This window comes from Nycticebus coucang, chromosome 10, assembly GCF_027406575.1.
Source record: "Nycticebus coucang isolate mNycCou1 chromosome 10, mNycCou1.pri, whole genome shotgun sequence".
Lineage (NCBI taxonomy): Eukaryota > Metazoa > Chordata > Mammalia > Primates > Lorisidae > Nycticebus > Nycticebus coucang.
The window spans coordinates 102788590-102809460 of record NC_069789.1 but is presented as its reverse complement, the minus strand read 5'-3'; the positions used below and the strand labels follow the sequence as shown (position 1 = coordinate 102809460).

The 20871-nt window shown below is 41.3% G+C and overlaps 1 protein-coding gene across 1 annotated transcript; it reads right to left on the bottom strand.

Annotated features, from left to right (window-relative positions):
• On the bottom strand, positions 1 to 3892 carry LOC128596267 (T-cell surface glycoprotein CD1b-like). The gene is made up of 6 exons (XM_053605903.1): positions 3797 to 3892; positions 3264 to 3530; positions 1701 to 1976; positions 1321 to 1495; positions 758 to 851; positions 1 to 136 (listed from the first exon to the last, which is right to left on the bottom strand). The coding sequence occupies exons 1-6, from the start codon at positions 3855 to 3857 to the stop codon at positions 44 to 46; spliced, it is 966 nt and encodes a 321-aa protein (XP_053461878.1). The 5' UTR covers positions 3858 to 3892; the 3' UTR covers positions 1 to 43.
• Positions 3893 to 20871: the final 16979 nt, after the last annotated feature.

Here is a 20871-nt window from a genome sequence, read left to right as displayed (position 1 = left end):
TAAAATATGACAATCATTTGATGAAATATGATGAAACTAACTCCTAGGTTGAGACTGTGGGATCCTGGGCTTCTTGGTCCTTATTCCAAATGGAAGAGAAGACACGGTGAGGACTCAAGGCGTGTTGTGATGTGACCTGTTAAAACCACACATACAGGGCTCTGCATAAGAGATATTTGTACTCTTGTGTTCATGGCAGCATTGTCCACAACAGCAAGTGCAGTGAGCACAGATGGGTGAATGGATGATCTAAATGTGTCAGGCCCAGAAAGGAAGAAAACCTTGTCACAGGCTACAACACAGATAAACGTTGGGGAACTTACAATAGGTGAAATAGCCAGTCATAAAATGACAGTTACCATACGTGTGTATGAGTCCGCTTACATGACGTTTCTAGAGTTGGCGAATTCAAAGATATAGAAAGTACAATGCTCCTGTCCAGAGGCTAGGAGTGGGGGAAATGAAAAATTGGTGTTTAATAGAAATAGAGGTTCAGTTTTCAGGAATGGAAGAGTTCTGGAGATTGCTTCATAACAGTGTGAATTCAGTTAACATCACTCCACTGTGCACTTAAAAATAGTCAAGATGGTAAATTTTGTTTTGTGTATTTTTACAGGATTAAAAATATATCTCAACATTTGTGGGGGCAAATGGTCTGCTGGACAGATTGTGACTGAAGCAATGAAATAGATAAAATGATGAAAAAGAGTGGGAGCACGGACAGAAAAGAAAGATAAAAAAAAAACCCCAAACTCACCGATGTTTCATATACCATAATGCAAGGCACAGCAAAAGGATGACAGAGGGCACTATTATTGCCAAACAGATCAAGGCAATAGAGGTGGGTTGTCCTGGGAATTGGTAAAGGAAAAAAGAATGTCACATTCCATCCCATGCCCTGAATCTTCTGGCATCCTTACACACCTGTGTGCCAGCACCACCATTCACTTGCTTCCAATGTGTGGTCATCCCTACCTCCCTCTCTATATTCCTGATTCCATTCACCATCCTGTAATCCTTGTAGCACCAACTTACACAATCTGCAGGTCCTTCATACTTAACCTCTTCCATGTCTTGGTTCCTCTATTTTTATTCCTGATGGAAAGTGTGTGCCAGTCTCTCTCTCTCTCCTTCTTCACCTGTCAAGCCCCATCCTTCCCAAGTGCCTCCCTCTGTGCCTCCTCCCATGTCCAGCCTGGACTGTGTTCTTTCTCACCCCAGTGGAGGACGATGTCCTGGCCCTCTAGACTGCTGTGCTTCACCCGGCAGGACAGGCCGGCAGCCTCCCCAGCTACCACATCAAGGGTTGCTCGGCGATACCATGTCCAATCAGCATTGGGCAGGAGGTCGCTGTGCTGAGTGTCCGGCTGCTCCTGCTCACCCCGCATCCACATCACCTGTATGAGCTTTGGGTAGAATCCTGAGACGTGGCAGACCAGCAGCAGACGGCCAGGCCCGGGACTGGGGCCACTGGACAGCCAGGCCTCAGGCTTCACTGTAGCAGGAAAGGGCAGCGAGAGTATCTTATCAGGACTTGAATTGAGATGATAGGGACTCAGAAACACACAAGATTGGACAGTGACCCCTTCCATGATTGTTGGAAGCAAACAACCCTTGGTTTAACTGCTATCCTTCTTGGGTATCTCCTAGGCTTAAGCTTAGAGCAGGAGGTGGGAAGGGAAGTAGAGAGCAGGACTCACCTTGCCTTTGCAGCTCTGCCTTCCCTGCATCGAGTACACTCAAGAGGTATCGAGGGCAGGTTTCATACAGGAGCTTCCTCCGAATAACAGCAGCATGATAGTCCATGATTAATGTGCAGACATGCTGGGCCCTGCTGCCCGCCTCTGGGGAAGGCACACATATATCATTGTCAAATCTCAGGAAATCCAGTCCTCCTAAAGCTCCACTCACGAAGCTTACTATGAAACCTCCAGACTGTAGCTCGCAGCCTCCTCTGACTTGGATCTCAAAGGGGTCTAGGAAGAAAGAAAACAGGGGAAAAGTTACAAAACATGAATGAAAAACACAACCATGGGAAAAGGACCTAGGATATTAGAGTTTGGTTGGGATGAAGTCCATGGATATGAAATGATGACCCAACCCCAATTTAGCATTTAGAGCTTTCCAGAAAGAAGAGAATTGGGACGGTGTAAGTGGTATAGTAGAACTGGGGGTGGAGAACCCAGAACATAGCACTTAGCATGAGACAGAGGACCACAGCAAGAGCAGTGCAGGGAGGAGATGGCTGAAGATGCAGATTAGAAGAGGAGCCACAGTGCAGGTCACTCAGGACAGAGAGAGAATAAGGGCCCTTGACGAGCCAGTTCAACATAAGACAAAGCAAGGGTGATTGGTGGGATTACACCTGCGGTGCATCTTACAAGGGTATATGTGAAACTTAGTAAATGTAGAATGTAAATGTCTTAACACAATAACTAAGAAAATGCCAGGGAGGCTATGTTAACCAGTGTGATGAAATGTGTCAAACGATCTATAAAATCAGTGTATGGTGCCCCATGATGGCATTAATGTACACAGCTATGATTTAATAAAAAAAAAAAAGACAAAGCAAGGGTTGGTTACTGAGAGCGTGGATCTCAGAGAAGAGTCAGAGGTGGCCAGAATATGCAATAAGATGTGAGGTGCACAGTTAGCCTGAGTGACTGCTGTAGGTGAGTGTGTGCACACAGTTGGGTAGAGCAGAAAGTGGGAGGAGGGTCAGAGGCATTAGAAATTTGCAAAAATAGAAGAAAATCCTCGAGAATTTTCCAGTCAGGGTTGTGTACTCACATTCCATGTGGGATTCAGTAGCACATGCCTGTATTTCTTGTATAAAGGTATGAGGGGTGTAGTAGAAGTGGGCAGGGAGACAGAGTGTGAGGCAGCCCAGAGCACAGCACTTCAGCGTGAGACGGAGGACCACAGCAAGAGCAGTGCAGGGAGGACATGGCTGAAGAGGCAGATTAAAGGAGGGAGCCACAGTGCAGGCCACTCAGGACAGGAAGGGAATAAAGGCCCTTGAGGAGCCAGGTCCACATAAGACAAAGCAGGGGTTGGTAACATGGAGCCTTGATCTCTCAGAGGGGCCAGAATCTGCATATGGTGTGAGGTGCAGAGTCAGAGGGACGGACAGCTCTAGGAGAGAGTGTGCACACAGCTGGGGAGAGCAGAAAGTGGGAGGAGGACCAGAGACATTAGTAATTTGCAAAAAGAGAGAGAAGAAAGCCCTTCAGAATCTTTTCAATTTAGAGTTTTGAACTCACATTCCAACTGGAATTTACTGGCACGAGCCTGTATTTCTTGAATAAATCTAAATAAGTTGACTCGGAATAGTTCCTCCAGTTCAGCAACCTCCTTATCACTGAGGTTGCCCTTGGACCAGGGCTTCAGGAATATGGCAGTGCCTGAGTCACTGTCCCAGCCGTGAATCTGCAAATTGTCCAACCAGCCTGAAAGTTGATTTTGTGCCCAGGTGCTGTTGGCAAAGGATGAGATCTGGATGACATGGTAAGAAGTTGGTCCCTGGAAGCCTGTGAAGAGAAAGGGACAAGCAGGAGGGAGTGAGAAGGAATGGAAATGGAAAAGATCCAGATGACTGGATGCTGAAGAACACATAAAGGCTGACACATGTGACTGCCCTGGGGATTGAGGCTCCATCCCCAATACCCAGAGAGGCAGAAGACAGATGGAGACCGCAGGGCTCAGACCTCTCTTTTCCTAGTGCACTTGGGTAGTGCAGCTTACTGTTACCCAATACCCTTGCAAAACCGCAGGGAGCTGCCAGTATGGCTCTTACCATCCTCACTGTCAGCACCTGGGAGGAGAACAGCTAACAATTGAAATGGCAGAAGCAGCATTTCCTTGGGAGATGGAACCTGAGTTGTAGAGCTGTTGTTTGATCTCTGATTTCAGCAAACCTCAGTAGCTGTAGTGACTTCCTCTCTTTTCCAACTGACAATTACCTTCCGCATGCAAATTCTGCTTCAGAAAAAAAAAAAAATTGCCTCCCACATCCTTCAGCCTTGTGGCCTACCTCTCATTCCCTCACCCCCACTTGTAGACTTTCTATTTCCTCCCTGACTTCCAACTGTTCTTAGACCACCATGGAAAGCCACCTTGTAATTCTGGAAGGTTATTTCATCATCCTCACCTTTATTTTCACATGTGTAGCATAAGAGGTTGATATTTAACAATTGTTTTTCTTTCAATTTGCTCTAACTTAGATGAGGTCTTTGGTTTATCCACCGGACACAGCCTCCCTCCCTCTCTGCTGCCCTCTATTCTCAGGCCCTTTGTCACTGCTTCCTAACATTCTCAATATATTCTGTAATTTCACCCCTCCTTCTCTGATTTCCCTTACCCTCCTTTCTAGTCTGGCTGTGTGTGTGTGTGTATGTGTGTGTGTGTGTGTGTGTGTGTGTATTCACATGAAGGCAGAGCTTTTAAAATGCTACATGTGCTGTAGAAATACCCACCCAAATCCCAGAATCAAATGCCATAGACACTGCCATTTATAATCCAGGCAATATTATCTTGTACCTTAGCCAATGTCGAAGGGAAAATCTCACTTGCTGCTGCCATATGACCTTCTCTCTGTAGCTCTTGACCTTTGTTATTTTTTTAAACAAGTATCAGGAGACAAGCAGAACTCCTAGGCTTGTTCTCTGTACACCTCCCACCTAAGTCAAAAGTGCCTATTTCAATAAGATTCTGTAAATGGTAGAGCCATGTTCTTCTTTCCACTATCTCACAACCTCTGTTTACATATATGTCTTCCTATTAGCAGATAAGGGGCCAAGGAGACTGCCAATTTCTATATCAATTAATTACTCAGAGATGTTCATTGTAAGGGGTCCTCTCCTGTCTTTTTGTATGCTCTTTGTGAGTTTTGACAGTATGTTTACAATCCACTGTAAGTTTTGACAATATTTTTACTATCCACTGTAAACTACATTTCCACTGTAAATCCATTTGTAATTTAACTAACATTTTGGTTTAAGTATGATGTATTATTGTAAGCATAAGATGAAGTTTTATCAAGGAAGACAAAGTTAGTTTCATGTTCTTGCTAGTTCCTTAGCAAGAACAAGGCATATATTTATAAGCAAAATATTTTTGCCACAGAGCATGAACAGGTTCCCTATCATAAGGAAAAGGCCTAAGGATGAATTTTTAATTGTCTCCAATTAGGAAAATATTATAAATTTGTATAAATCTACATGCATAAATGTGGTGGCAAATGATTCCAAATGGAAAGGGGTGTCACTACTTCATTCTATTATGTAAGGGAAAATGAAAATAAAAAATTATCATTTGCTGTTCTCAGAAATGACTGGTTCATAGTATTAATAAGAGTAGCCTCCAAAGTTACAATTGATGTGAACCAAATGTCAAATGTTCCTTGCTTTCAAAAATAATCCAATGAGTTAGCTGGGCACAAAAGACTATCACAATATATTATTCCCAAACTCACCAAACTATCAAAGAAGGTAACCCCAAAGTATGACAATAGTAATTCAGACAAAATTATTTCACCAGAAGAGAGTATTCGGTGTTGTCAAGACCATGTTAGAATCTGAGTTGCACCTGAGGGAAGGAAGATATGGGGAGAGATCTTGGTTTTAGCTTTAACTGGAGGTCAGTAAGTCTGTGCCACATATGTGCAGAATGTCAACACAGATGACAAACAGAAAGAGTCTCTCTAGAAGAGAAAGATATTTATTTGGGAAGAGAGCATTGCAATGGACATATGGGTGCTGTAGTAAACCATACGTGCATATGCCGGGAGGTATAGGAAGATAAACTTTAAAAAAAACCTTGAGGATTACAAAATTGTTCTGAAATAATTATCCATGATTAGACAGATGAATAACAAGGGTGATGCCCATCAGAGGTGGGACAGGCAACTCCTGCACAGATGTCTTTGCAGAGGTATTTTTGTGTAAGTTTGTGATGCCCTTTAGGCAAAGCCTTGGGTATTTCAGAGACTTTGTTCATAGTTTTTGCTAGTAGGCAATAAGCAGGAGCGACCTCTCTGCGTGACCTTCCCCAGCTCTATTTGCTATTATTATTTTTTCACACTGTGAGTCCATTTTGAGTCTGACTGCTTTTGTAAGAAGATGACTGTAAATTTAATTTCTCTCTCTCTCTCTTTTTAGAGACAGTCTCACTTTATCACCCTCCAGGTAGAGTGCCATAGCATCACAGCTCACAGCAACCTCCAACTCCTGGGCTTAGGCAGTTCTCTTGTCTCAGCCTCCCAAGTAGCTGCGACTACAGGCACCTGCCAGAATGCCTGGGTTTTTTGTTTTGTTTTGTTGTTGTTGCAGTTTGGCAGGGGCTGGGTTCAAACTCACCACCCTTGGTATATGGGGCTGGTGCCTTACCTACTGAGCCACAGGTGCCACCCCTGTAAATTTAATCTCAATAAGGAAAATTTCCCAACAAAAGGAGGACGTTGGAAATATTCAAATGTATTTGAGAGAAAAATCCACCTTATACAATGTGGCTTGTCTCAGGAATAGCATCAATTGAAACAGTGGGAAAGATTTAGAAAGTAAACATGTTTGCATGTTATATTCTTTCTCAGAGTCTCATACTCACTTTCTCTGTGCCTTTCAAAAATACAAAAATGTGTGTTGGGTCTCGGAAAACAGTACCCTAAATAAAGACCTCAGAAGCATCCTCTTTCCCACTGTTTCAATTGATGCTGTTCCTGAGAAAAGCCACATTGTATAAGGTGTATTTTTCTCTCAATCCAAATAAAGCATTTCCTAGACACATTATAATTAAATTTTCCAAAGTTAACACAAAGAGGAAAATCCTGCAAGTAGCCAGATGTAAGAAAAGTATTACCTACTAAGGGGGAAATATGAGGATGATCATAGATCTTTCATCTGAAAATTTTCAAGCTAGAAGAGAATGGTCATCAACCTTTAACCTTCCATAACAAGACAACTTTCAGCCTAGGATCCTGTATCTTGCTAAAGGGAGTTTCATTTGTGATGGTCAAATACTTTACTGACTTTTGTCATGACTGCATAAATGATCACATGAGACATGGATTGATAGTACAAACTGCAAGAGGTGAGGCTAACCATAGGTGCAGGATAGTCCTGAGCACTTCTTGCAGAATCCTTTTATTGAGAAGGTACATAATGGGCAGAAAGATTACTAAGCAAAGACATGCAGGGGCTGCGTGCTCAGGGACCATGTGCTTTTTTCAAGGGGCTATGTGTTCAAGAAAATGATCTCATATGGATTAACAAAAGGTGGTAAAAAGTTATATACTCAAGGAAATGATTTCCAAAAAGACTACATGCAATTTTCTCCCACTAATCCTTCAAGGATTGCCATAAAATGCTTGATATTTAACATCAGCCTTACTACTGCAGGACTGATTTTTGCTCCTCTGGGATTACTGAGTTTCTTGGTGGCTTGCCTCCAAGTGATAAGAGATTTCCAGGCTTGCTAGGAGAATGTCTTATTCTCAGCAATTCCTCAGATGAGTTTTGAGATTGTTACTGTTATAGTTAAGTATGATGTTCAATCCTTTACATGTTACTGTAAATACAATGCTCAATTCTCTACAGACTTACACATGTTGAAGAAATTTGCCATAACTATACCAGATCTCCAGGAAATACTCAGACTCATTTTTCATAATGACCAGCATGATGGTCTACCACCAAAGTTAACTTAGCCAGAATTTAAAGAACAAAACCTAGCTTCCACAATGGTGAAAGGATTCATAATATGCATTGGACTTTTGAAAAAGAAGACAGCCATAACATTACCATTCCTAGCAATTCTCTCAATGAATGTGAATAGCTTAAATTCTCCTCTAAAGTGGCGCAGTTTGGCTGTTTGGATACAAAAACTCAGGCCAGGTATCCGTTGCCTCCAAGAGACTCATCTTACCCAAAAGGATAAGACAAGATTCAAGGTGAAGGGATGGACAACAGTAATCTAGGCAAATGGAAATCAGAGAAAATCAGAGGTTGCAATCCAATTTACAGATACAATTGGATTTATACCAACAAAAATAAGGAAAGACAAGGAGGGACACTATATATGTGTCAATGAAAACACCCAAAATGAAGAGATTTCAATAATTAACATTTATGCACCTTACCTAAATACTCCTCAATTTAAAAACAAACCCTAGGTGTTGGAGAAGATTCTGGAGCAAGATGGCAGCTGAGTAACAGCTTCTGTGCAACCAGGCCCAGTGAGAATGGGGAGAGAAGACTCCAGGCATCTCTGGCTGGTTGGATCTGCCTAGAAACTTCCCTAACATATTTGAATAATATGATATCTTCTTCCACTATGATAGTTGGAGATTTCAACACTCTGTAAAGCAGTCCTCTGGGTCAGCTCTGCACGTGTGTTTTCTAGTCCTGGCGCTCCACCCAGGCTGGTACCACCTCAGGCAAACCTTTTACTCACAGGGCCTGTGTTTCCATCCCAGATCTGTTCCATGGTGGTTGCCACCTGAGAAGATGCCCAGCCTTCTCTGGTTGCTCAGAGAGACAGGGGGTGTGACTCTGGAATATCTGGGAATGAGATTGTTGCCCAAAACGTCTGCTGCTCTGCGCCTTGGGGCACCTCCACTCTGGCATGGTTCCCTTTCAGCCGACCATCCTCTCCTGATTCCTGTGCCGCAGAATCAGCACTGACCAGCTGTAGTCCAGGCCCTGTCCACACCCCTTGAGAAAACACCCAAGAATCTGGACTCCTGGGGGACAGGCCTCCAGACCTCAGAGTGAGAGTGGAGGGGACTTCTGGGGCTCAGAATTGCAGGTAGAGAATATATACAGTTTTACACAGGTTTATGCCTGTCAGGAGAGTGCCATGTCACCCTAGTAGGGGAAGTAGGTCCAGTTTTTCCATGGTCTCTCCTGTGGAGTATAATGGGAGGACTTTTGAACTCTGCTCATTTGTTTTGGCATAATCCGAGCTATTCTCATGGGGGAGGGGACTCCCGTCTGCTTGGTGATGGATTTTGTACATTTTGTTTGTATCCTTTGGGTTGCAGCTCGCCTCAGCAGGGTTGATGTCCGTTCTTCAACCTTCTCTCTTGGTGCAGCTCTAATCCACCAGGTTACTCACCAGATTTCTGTCCTTTAACTCTCCTTCTGGACGGGAGCCTCTGTGGAAAGCTGGCTTCAGTCAGCCATCTTGTCTCCACTTCCCTGGCTTGAGTTTTTGTATCCAGTCAGCCAACCTGTGCCTCTTTAGAGGACAATTTCAACCATTCACATTAATTGAGAATATTGATAAACCATTTGAGAGTCCAGTGGACATTTTTAATCTTTTTGTAACTGTGGAAGTTGGAATTTGATCAAAAGTTTCTGGGTGAGTTTACTTTTGTGGTGGAGGATTATGCTGGTCTTTATGGAAGATAGGTCTGAGAATATCCTGGAGAGCTGGTTTAGTTATGGCAAATTTCTTCAACATGTGAATTTCATTAAAGTATTTAATTTCTCCATCATAAATGAAACTCAGTTTAGCTGGATACAGGATCCTGGGTTGAAAGTTATTTTGTTTTAGAAGATTAAAAGTCAATGACCATCCTCTTCTAGCTTGAAAGTTTTCAGCAGAGAGATCTGCAGCTATTCTAATATTCTTCCCCTTGTAGGTTATGGTTTTCTTTCGTGTGGCTGCTTTCAGAATTTTCTCCTTCATATTAACTTTAGTGAAATTGATTATGATGTGTTTGGGGGTTGTGTTATTCGGGTTGAGTCATGCTGGTGTTCTGAAACTGTCTGCTATCTGAATTTCAGAATCTCTTGGCATGTCTGGAAAGTTCTCTTTCATAATCTCATGAAGAAGAGACTCTGTGCCTTGTGAAGCCACTTTGTCGATTTTGGGGATCCTTATAAGACGAATATTGGTTTTCTTCAAATTATCCCAGTGGTCTGTGAGAGAGTGATCTGTTTTTGCCCTCCATTTCTCTTCCTCTTTTAGATTTTGGGAGCATTTGAAATCTTTGTCTTCAATGTCAGAAATCCTTTCTTCTGCTTGCTCCATTCTGTTACTGAGGGATTCTACTGTGTTTCTCAGATCTTTGAGGGATGCAACTTCTTGTCTCAATGTGTCAAAATCTTTGGTCATTTGGTCTTTGAATTCGCTGAATTCTTGAGACATCTTTTGGGTTACTGTTTGGAATTCTAATTTGATCTTATTTGCTATCCAGATTCTGAATTCGATTTCTGACATTTCACCTATTTGTTTATGCATGGGATCTTGTGCTGTGTCTGCCTTATTGTTCCTTGGGGGAATTGATATACTCTGATTATTCATATTGCCAGAGTTTTTTGGCCTCATGATTGTTTTTCACCATTGCCTCTGGTCATCCTCAGAGTTGGGGAGTTGTCTCTCCAAGATTAGTGGGATCACTCTATTGTTGCTGGATCTTTGTAGGGAGGGACCCTGTGTAGGTCCTCTGTGGTTACCCCAGCCAGGCAGTTCTGGTTGTGGGAGCAGCTCTGGAGTGTGACCCACGGGATCCAGCAACATGGCGGGGGGTGGTGTACACGGTTCTGGGAGTGCCTGGAGGCCAGTGACTTTGGCACAGAGAGCCCAAGGCTCCAGCAGTCTCTGACCAGGAGAAGGGCTCCTTGCAGAGGCAGGGTGCAAGGCTACCAGAGTCTTTGGCCAGACAAGTGGGCTGGTGTGGAGGCAGGGAAGGTACGGGAGGGAGGAGGCGGGTTGCGTGGCTCCTGTAGTTCCAGGCCAGGGCATGCAGAGGCCTGGGGTGCTGGATGCAGGTTGTCATGTCGCGCGGCTGCCAGCAAATCCCTGGCTGGGGTGGGAGTACCGAGGTTCGTGTGGGTGCCGCTTGGCCACCAGCGAGTCCCTGGCCGTGGCCAGAGTATGGAGGCCCGACCCGGCGTGGGGCACGGGGCTGCCGGTGGATATCCTGGTAGGGGTTCTCGGTGCTGCCCCTGGGGGCACTTCATTCAGCAGACAGGGAGGGGGAGCATTTCTCAAGAACTTCCTCCCTCAGTCTCAGCAGGGGTTAGACTTCTGGTTCATCAGGTAAGGGGGGAAGGGTGTACTGGAAGTTCAGAATGGCAGGGAAGATCTCAGTTTGATATTTCTGCCTAGCAAGAGAGTGTTTGGAGTCACAGAAAGTCCCTCTGAGGAAGTAGTCCTCATTTCCCATAGCACTCACTTGTGGGTTGAGGCAAGAGGTCCACAGTTCATGGCTTGTCCATAGAAAACCCTCAGGAGCAAACGAAGAGAGAAAAGAAAGGAGACAGAAAAACAAAGAAAAACCAGAGCTTTCTTGGGGGAGGGGACAGATACTCCTCCTTCCAGATGAATTTTGTACCTGAAGCTTGGTTTCTTGGAGTCGAAGCTTACCTTAGCAGAGGTGACCTGCAGTTATCATCTTTCTCTCGGCTGGGCTCCCAGTATTCAGTTTAATTGGGCTTTTTCTGGATGTTATCATTCCTTTTGGGCAGGAGCTTCCCTGGGAAGCTGCTATCAGGTGGCCATCTTGCCCCTCCCCTCGTTTTATAAGAACATTTGAACTTGACTGTTTTTTGCAGTTCAGTTGACAATTGCCAAAACATGAAAACAACCTAAATGCTCATCAACCCAGGAGTGGATTAACAAGCTGTGGTATATGTATACCATGGATTACTATTCAGCCATCAAAAAAGATGGAGACTTTACATCTTTTGTATTAACCTGGATTGAGTTGGAACATATTCTGCTTAGTAAAGCATCACAAGAATGGAGAAGCAAGATTCCAATATACTCAATTCTAATATGAAGATAGTAGATCTAATACAAGGTGGGGAGTAGGGTAATAAGGAGTTAGAGATAGGGGAGGTCAGAAGGGGATGGGGGATCATGGTGTATGGCACACCTGTTGGGGACTGGAAACAATTACAAGAGGGTCTTTACCTAACAAATGCAATCAGTGTAAACTAATTCTTTGTACCCTCAATGAATCACAAACAATTAAAAAAAAAAAAGGAGGATGTTGGAAATATTCAAATATATTTTAGAGAAAAATACACCTTGTATAATGTTCCTTCTGTTAGGAACAGCAGCAATTGAAACAGTGGGAAAGATTTAGAAAGTAACCATGTTTGCAAGTTACATTCTTTCTCAGAAAGTAACCATGTTTGCAAGTTACATTCTTTCTCAAGTTACATTCTTTCTATGTGAAGTGTCTCATACTCACTTTCTCTGTGTGTTTCGAAAATACAAAAATGTGTGTTGCATCTCTGGAAACAAGTAAAGTAAAGTAAACCCCAAGTAAAGACCTCAGAACCAATTTTCTTCTTTGATTTCTGTCTTCCTATCTCTAAATCCTTTTTTTTTTTATTTTTTATTTTTTTGTAGAGACAGAGTTTCACTTTATGGCCCTCGGTAGAGTGCCGTGGCGTCACACAGCTCACAGCAACCTCCAACTCCTGGGCTTAGGCGATTCTCCTGCCTCAGCCTCCCGAGTAGCTGGGACTACAGGCGCCCACCACAACGCCCAGCTATTTTTTGTTGCAGTTTGGCCGGGGCTGGGTTTGAACCCACCACCCTCGGTATATGGGGCCGGTGCCCTGCTCACTGAGCCACAGGCACCGCCCTCTAAATCCTTTTTTCCCTTGGAGTTCTCCATAGAAATCTCTTCCCAAGGGGGTTCATAAAAATCTCTTCCCAAGGGGGGTTCATAAAAACCAAATCTCATTTCCCTGAAAGGCAATTTTAAAACCTTATATATTTTTTTGTGTAAAAATTGGACATAAAGAAAATATCTGACCTATATTTTTTGACTGTAGGACATAAGAACCCCCATCCAGAGAGAATTCTGCCCTGCACCTGTAATGAAGGAATGAATGCTTACAGGGGCCAAGAAGAATCTTGAGATACAGATCTTGCTGGGTTTCCCCATTCAGTCGATTAGCATTAGATCAGACTCTTTTTTGTTCAATCATATTGCTACATAGCTGTCCATACTTAGTTGAACCTAAGCTTAAAAATAGATGATTTCCACTCTATGTTTTAGTTGATTTTGGCATATGGTGGGAGATGGGGTCTAGTTTCATTCTTTTGCATATGCATATCCAGTTTTCTCAGCACCATTTATTGAAGAGGGTGTCCATTACCCAATATGTGTTCTTGGAAAATTTGAAAATGCCACCTGGTTATGTAAAAACATGGATTTATTTCTGGCTTCTCTATTTTGTTCCATTTGACTATCAGTCTGTTTTAGCTCAACTCCACACTGTTGTGATGAGTATAGTTTTATAGTATACTTAAAAATCAGTATAGTTTTATAGTATACTTAAAAATCATTCCTCCAGCTTTCTTGTTTTTGCCCAGGATATGACAGTCTTTGTGCATACATACACATTTTAGGATTTATTTTTATTTCTGCAAAGGACTTCACTGGTACCTTGGTTTGGATTGCATTGAATCTGTAGAGTGCTTTGAGTAGGATCATTATTTTACCAGTATCAGTTCATTTTATTCATTACCATGATGTATTTTTCCATTTTTGGTTTGCTTTCATTCTTTTCATCAATGTTTTTTATTTGTTGTTGTGGAGGTCTATTAACCCCTTGGTTCAATTTATTCTTAAGTTTTTTTGGTAGCTATTGTAAATATGAATGATTTCTTGATTTCTCTTGCAGCTAGTTTGTTACTGGTATATAGAAATACTACTGATTTTTCTATGTTGATTTAGTAACCTGAAACATTATTGAGTTCTTGTAACAGTTCTAAGAGATTTTTTGGTGGCATCTTTAGGTTTCTCTGTATATAAAATTATATTGTCTACAAATGGAGGTAATTTGACTTTCTCTTTTCTAATGTGGATGCTGTTCAGTTCTTTCTCTTGCCTCATTGCTCAATGTCAGACTTCTGATACTCTGTGAAATTAAAATTGTGAATATGGGGCAGCGCCTGAGGCTCAGTGAGTAGGGCGCTGGCCCCATATACCAAGGGTGGTGGGTTCAAACCCGGCCCCAGCCAAACTGCAACAAAAAAATAGCCGGGCGTTGTGGTGAGCGTGTGTAGTCCCAGCTACTCGGGAGGCTGAGGCAAGAGAATCACTGAAGCCCAACAGCTGGAGGTTGCTGTGAGCTGTGTGCTGCTATGGCACTCTACTGAGTATGACATACTGAGACTCTGTCTCTACCAAAAAAAAAAAAATTGTGAATATGAACATCTTTGTCTTGCTCCAGTTCTTAGAGAAGAGACTTTCACCTTTTCCCATTCACTATGATGTTTGGTGTAAGTTTGTCCTAAATGGCTTTTATTACATAGAAGTATTATGTTGCTGTTATGCCTAGTTTGTTGAGAATTTTTATCATGAAGGGATGTTGAATTTTGTGAAATAGATTCATTTATTGAGAAGATCTTGTATTTTTTGCTTTTCATTCTATTGGTGTGATATGTCACATTTTAAAAATTATGTTTGTTGAGTTATGCCTGTGTGTTCAATGATTCTGTCTAGATGATCTGACAAATGCTTGTAGTGTGGTATTTAAGTTCCCACTCTCCTTGTACTGGGGTCTCTCTCTCCTTTAATTCTAAAAATGTTTGCTTTATATATTTGGATGATCTAGTGATAGGTGTTTATATATGTTGAGAATTACTATATCTTCTCACTAAATTCACCCATTTATCTTTATTAAGACCTTGTTAGTCTTCTTATGTTTGTTCACTTACATTCTACTTTTTCTGATAGAAGTCTAGCTATTCTTGCATGCTTTTGATTTCCATTTGAGTGAAATATTTTTTTCCTAATCCTTCATTTCCACTCTATGGGTGTCGTCATAGTTATACTGAGTTACTTGTAGGAAGCCTAGGGTTGAATTTATTTTTATCATTCCTTCAGCCAGTCTATATATGTGTTTTTTAATTTAGAATGTAGCCGTCATTATACCTATTAGGTGTGAACTTACCACACTTTTCCTGCCCTCTCCTACTTGCTTTTTTCCCATTGATTTTAACTACCAAATGTGCACACATATGTCGATCCCCTGGTTCCAATTTAATACTGACTACCCACAGTGTTTTCTTTTTCTTTTTTTTTTTTTATTGTTGGGGATTCATTGAGGGTACAATAAGCCAGATTACACTGATTGCAATTGTTAGGTAAAGTCCCTCTTGCAATCATGTCTTGCCCCCATAAAGTGTGACACACACCAAGGCCCCACCTCCCTCCCTCCGTCCCTCTTTCTGCTTCCCCCCCATAACTTTAATTGTCATTAATTGTCCTCATATCAAAATTGAGTACATAGGATTCATGCTTCTCCATTCTTGTGACGCTTTACTAAGAATAATGTCTTCCACTTCCATCCAGGTTAATACGAAGGATGTAAAGTCTCCATTTTTTTTAATGGCTGAATAGTATTCCATGGTATACATATACCACAGCTTGTTAATCCATTCCTGGGTTGGTGGGCATTTAGGCTGTTTCCACATTTTGGCGATTGTAAATTGAGGTGCAATGAACAGTCTAGTACAAGTGTCCTTATGATAAAAGGATTTTTTTCCTTCTGGGTAGATGCCCAGTAATGGGATTGCAGGATCGAATGGGAGGTCTAGCTTGAGTGCTTTGAGGTTTCTCCATACTTCCTTCCAGAAAGGTTGTACTAGTTTGCAGTCCCACAGCAGTGTAAAAGTGTTCCCTTCTCTCCACATCCACGCCAGCATCTGCAGTTTTGAGATTTTGTGATGTGGGCCATTCTCACTGGGGTTAGATGATATCTCAGGGTTGTTTTGATTTGCATTTCTCTAATATATAGAGATGATGAACATTTTTTCATGTGTTTGTTAGCCATTCGTCTGTCATCTTTAGAGAAAGTTCTATTCATGTCTCTTGCCCATTGATATATGGGATAATTGGCTTTTTTTATGTGGATTAATTTGAGTTCTCTATAGATCCTAGTTATCAAGCTTTTGTCTGATTAAAAATATGCAAATATCCTTTCCCATTGGGTAGGTTGTCTCTTTGCTTTGGTTATTGTCTCCTTAGCTGTACAGAGGCTTTTCAGTTTAATGAAGTCCCATTTCTTTATTTTTGTTGTTGTTGCAATTGCCCTGGCAGTCTTCTTCATGAAGTCTTTCCCCAGGCCAATATCTTCCAGTGTTTTTCCTATGCTTTCTTGGAGGATTTTTATTGTTTCATGCCTTAAATTTAAGTCCTTTATCCATCTTGAATCAATTTTTGTGAGTGGGGAAAGGTGTGGGTCCAGTTTCAGTCTTTTACATGTAGACATCCAGTTTTCCCAACACCATTTATTGAATAGGGAGTCTTTCCCCCAAGGTATGTTCTTGTTTGGTTTATCGAAGATTAGGTGGTTGTAAGATGTTAGTTTCATTTCTTGGTTTTCAATTCGATTCCAAGTGTCTATGTCTCTGTTTTTGTGCCAGTACCATGCTGTCTTGAGCACTATGGCTTTGTAGTACAATCCCATATATCAGCTGGTATGCTGATGCCCCAGCTTTATTTTTGTTACAAAGAACTGCCTTAGCTATACGGGTTTTTTTCCAGTTCCATACAAAACGCAGAATCATTTTTTCCAAATCTTGAAAGTACGATGTTGGTATTTTGATAGGAATGGCATTGAATAGGTAGATTGCTTTGGGAAGTATAGACATTTTAACAATGTTGATTCTTCCAAGCCATGAGCATGGTATGTTCTTCCATTTGTTAATATCCTCTGCTATTTCCTTTCTGAGGATTTCATAGTTTTCTTTATAGAGGTCCTTCACCTCCTTCGTTAGGTATATTCCTAGGTATTTCATTTTCTTTGAAACTATGGTGAAGGGAGTAGTGTCCTTAATTAGCTTCTCATCTTGACTGTTATTGGTGTACACAAAGGCTACTGAGTTGTGGACATTGATTTTATATCCTGAAACATGACTGTATTTTTTGATGACTTCTAGGAGTCTTGTGGTTGAGTCTTTGGAGTTCTCTAAGTATAAGATCATGTCGTCAGCAAAGAGGGAGAGTTTGACCTCCTCTGCTCCCATTTGGATTCCCTTTATTTCCTTGTCTTGCCTAATTGTATTGGCTAGAACTTCCAGCACTATGTTGAATAGTAAAGGTGACAGAGGACAACCTTGTCTGGTTCCAGTTCTAAGAGGAAAAGCTTTCAGTTTTCCACCATTCAGTAAAATATTAGCTGTGGGTTTGTCATAGATAGCTGCAGTCAGTTTTAGAAATGTGCCACCTATGCCTATACTCTTCAGTGTTCTAATTAGAAAAGGATGCTGGATTTTATCAAATGCTTTTTCTGCATCTATTGAGAGGATCATGTGATCTTTATTTTTGCCTCTGTTAATATGGTGGATAACGTTAATGGACTTGCATATGTTAAACCAGCCTTGCATCCCTGGCATGAAGCCTACTTGATCATGATGAATGACTTTTCTGATGAGAAGCTGTAATCTATTGGCTAGGATTTTGTTGAGAATTTTTGCATCTATATTCATGAGTGAGATTGGTCTGAAATTCTCCTTTTTGTTTGCGTCTTTTCCTGGTTTTGGTATCAGGGTGATGTTTGCTTCATAGAATGTGTTGGGGAAGATTCCTTCTTCCTCAGTTTTTTGGAATAATTTCTGCAGTACAGGAATAAGCTCTTCCTTGAAGGTTTGATAGAATTCTGGAGTGAAGCCATCTGGACCAGGGCATTTTTTGGTTGGAAGATTTTTTATTGTTTCTTTGATCTCAGTGCTTGAAATTGGTCTGTTCAGGAGCTCTATTTCTTCCTGACTGAGTCTAGGGAGAGGGTGTGATTCCAAATATTTCTCCATTTCCTTCACATTGTCAAATTTCTGGGCGTAGAGTTTCTGGTAGTATTCAGAGATGATCTCTTATATTTCTGTGGGATCAGTTGTTAGTTCCCCTTTATCATTTCTGATTGAGGTTACTAGAGATTTTACTTTTCTATTCCTCGTTAGTCTGGCCAATGGTTTATCTATTTTATTTATTTTTTCAAAAAACCAACTCCTTGTTTCCTTAATTTTCTGAATGATTCTTTTGTTTTCAATTTCATTGATCTCTGATTTGATTTTGGATATTTCTTTTCTTCTACTGAGTTTAGGCTTAGATTATTCTTCTTTTTCCAATTCCATAAGATCTCTTGTGAGATTGTTGATGCGCTCTCTTTCTGTTTTTCAAATGTAGGCATCTAAAGCGATGAATTTTCCTCTCAAAACTGGTTTTGCAGTATCCCACAGATTTTGTTAGCTTGTTTCTTCATTGTTGTTATGCTCAAGGAAGTTAATGATTTCCTGTTTTATTTCTTCCTGCACCCATCTGTTATTCAACAGAAGATTGTTTAATTTCCATGCCTTTGGGTGGGGTTGAGCATTTTTGTTAGAGTTGAGTTCCACCTTTAGTGCCTTATGGTCTGAGAAGATACAAGGTAAAATTTCAATTCTTTTGATTCTGTTGATATTTGTTTTGTGTCCCAGGATATGATCGATTTTGGAGAATGTTCCATGGGGTGATGAGAAGAATGTATATTCTTTATCTTTGGGATGGATTGTTCTGTATGCGTCTATCTAGCACAGTTGTTCTAGGGTCTCATTTAAGTCTCTTATATCCTTGTTTAATTTCTGTTTAGAGGATCTGTCCAGCTCTGTAAGAGGAGTGTTAAGGTCCCCTGTTATTATGCTATTATCAGATATCATATTGCTCAGACTGAGTCAGGTCTGTTTCAAGAATCTGGGAGCATTTAAATTGGGTGCATAGATATTTAGGATTGAAATGTCTTCTTGTTGTAGTTTTCCCTTGACCAATATAAAGTGACCATCTTTGTCTTTTTTGACTTTAGTTGCTTTAAATCCACATGTATCTGAAAATAAGATTGCAACTCCTCTTTTCTTCTGAATTCCATTTGCCTGGAAAATTGTCTTCCAACCTTTGGCTCGGAGCTTTAATTTGTCTTTTGAAGCCAGGTGTGTTTCTTGCAGACAGCAAATGGATGGCTTGTGTTTTTTAATCCAGTCAACCAATCTATGTCTCTTCAGTGGGGAATTCAAGCCATTAACATTTATTGAGATAATTGATAAGTGTGGTAGTATTCTATTCGTCTTATTTGGTGAGAGTCCATTGCTTAGTTTTATCTTTTGCATCAGTGTGGAGGTTAGGTTCTGTCCTTTAATTTCTGAGTTTTTACTTTGCTGCTGATCCATTGTGGTGGTCAGTGTGCAGAACAGGTTGAAGTATTTCCTGTACAGCTTGTCTTGTTGTGGCGAATTTCCTCAAAGTTTGTATATCTGTAAATGATTTGATTTCTCCATCAATTTTGAAGCTTAGCTTAGCAGGGTACAGAATGCTGGGCTGGAAATTGTTCTGTTTAAGTAGATTAAAGGTAGATGACCATTGTCTTCTTGCTTGGAAAGTTTCATTAGAGAAGTCTGCTGTCACTCTGATGGATTTGCCCCTGTAGGTCAACTGGCGCTTACTCCTGGCAGCTTGCAGAGTCTTTTCTTTTGTCTTGACTTTGGACAGGTTCATCACAATGTGTCTTGGAGAAGCTCGGTTAGAGTTGAGGCGACCTGGGGTCTGATATCCCTCTGAAAGCAGTGTGTCAGAATCTTTGGTGATATTTGGGAAATTTTCTTTTATAGTATTCTCTAGTATGGCTTCCATTCCTCTGGGGCATTCTTCTTCCCCTTCTGGAATTCCTATAACTTGTACGTTGGAATGCTTTATAAAGTCCCATAATTCTGACAGTGAATGTTCTGCTTTCTCTCTCTTCTTTTCTGCCTCTTTTACTATCTGAGTTATCTCAAGAACTTTGTCTTCTACCTCTGAAATTCTTTCTTCTGCATGGTCTAACCTGTTGCTGATACTTTCCATTGCATCTTTAAGTTCCCTAGTTGACTGTTTCATTTCCTTCAGCTCTGCTATATCCTTTTTATGTTCTTCATATCGTCCATCTCTTATTTGATTCTGTTTTTGGATTTCCTTTTGGTTATTAGCAGTTTCCTTCATTGTTTCCATTATTTCTTTCATTGTTTTCAACATGTGTATTCTAAATTCCCTTTCTGTCATTTCTAACATTTCTTTATAGGTGGAATCATCTGCAGTAGCTACCTCATGGACCCTTGGCGGGGTTGTTCTGGACTGGTTCTTCATGTTGCCTGGAGTTTTCTGCTGATTCTTCCTCATGAGTGATTTCTTTTTTCTGTTTCCTTGCCCTAATTTTCCTTTCACTTCCTCTTGCTCTTTAAGTTCTCATTCCTGTGGAAGTTGCGAGCGGGTTTAGATGGATTGAACACACGTGACCACTTGCCGTTTTTCCACTGTTTTAGTCCTCCTCTTGGGGTCCAGAAGTCTCTCACTGACTCCCTGTATCCTCGCAGGTGTGATGATAGGCAGATCCCACCAGCCAGAGATGCCTGAAGTCCTATCTCCCCAGACTCACGGTGCCCAGATGCAAGGAAGCTGTTACTCGGCCGCCATCTTGTTCCGCCTCCAGTGTTTGCTTTTTCATTCTTGCATAACTTCACTTAAGAGAATAGTCTTCCTTTCCATCCAGGTTGCCAGGAAAGGTATTGGTTCACCAATTTTTTACTGGTTGACTAGTACTCCATAGTATTCATGTGCCCATTTTATTAATCCACTTATATATTGATGGGCACTTGGCTTGGATTCACATATTTGCAATCTGAGTTGTGCTGCAATAAATATTTGAATGCACATTACTTTTTGATGAAATGATCTCTTGCATTTGTTTAAATAACCAGTAATTATACTGTTAAATCAAAAGGTAGGTCTATCTTTGGTTCTTTGATTTATCTCCACGTGAATTTCCATAAGAGGTGGCCTTACCTTAGTTTGTAGTCTCAACAATAGTGTATAAGTGTTCCTTTCTCTCTGCATCCACC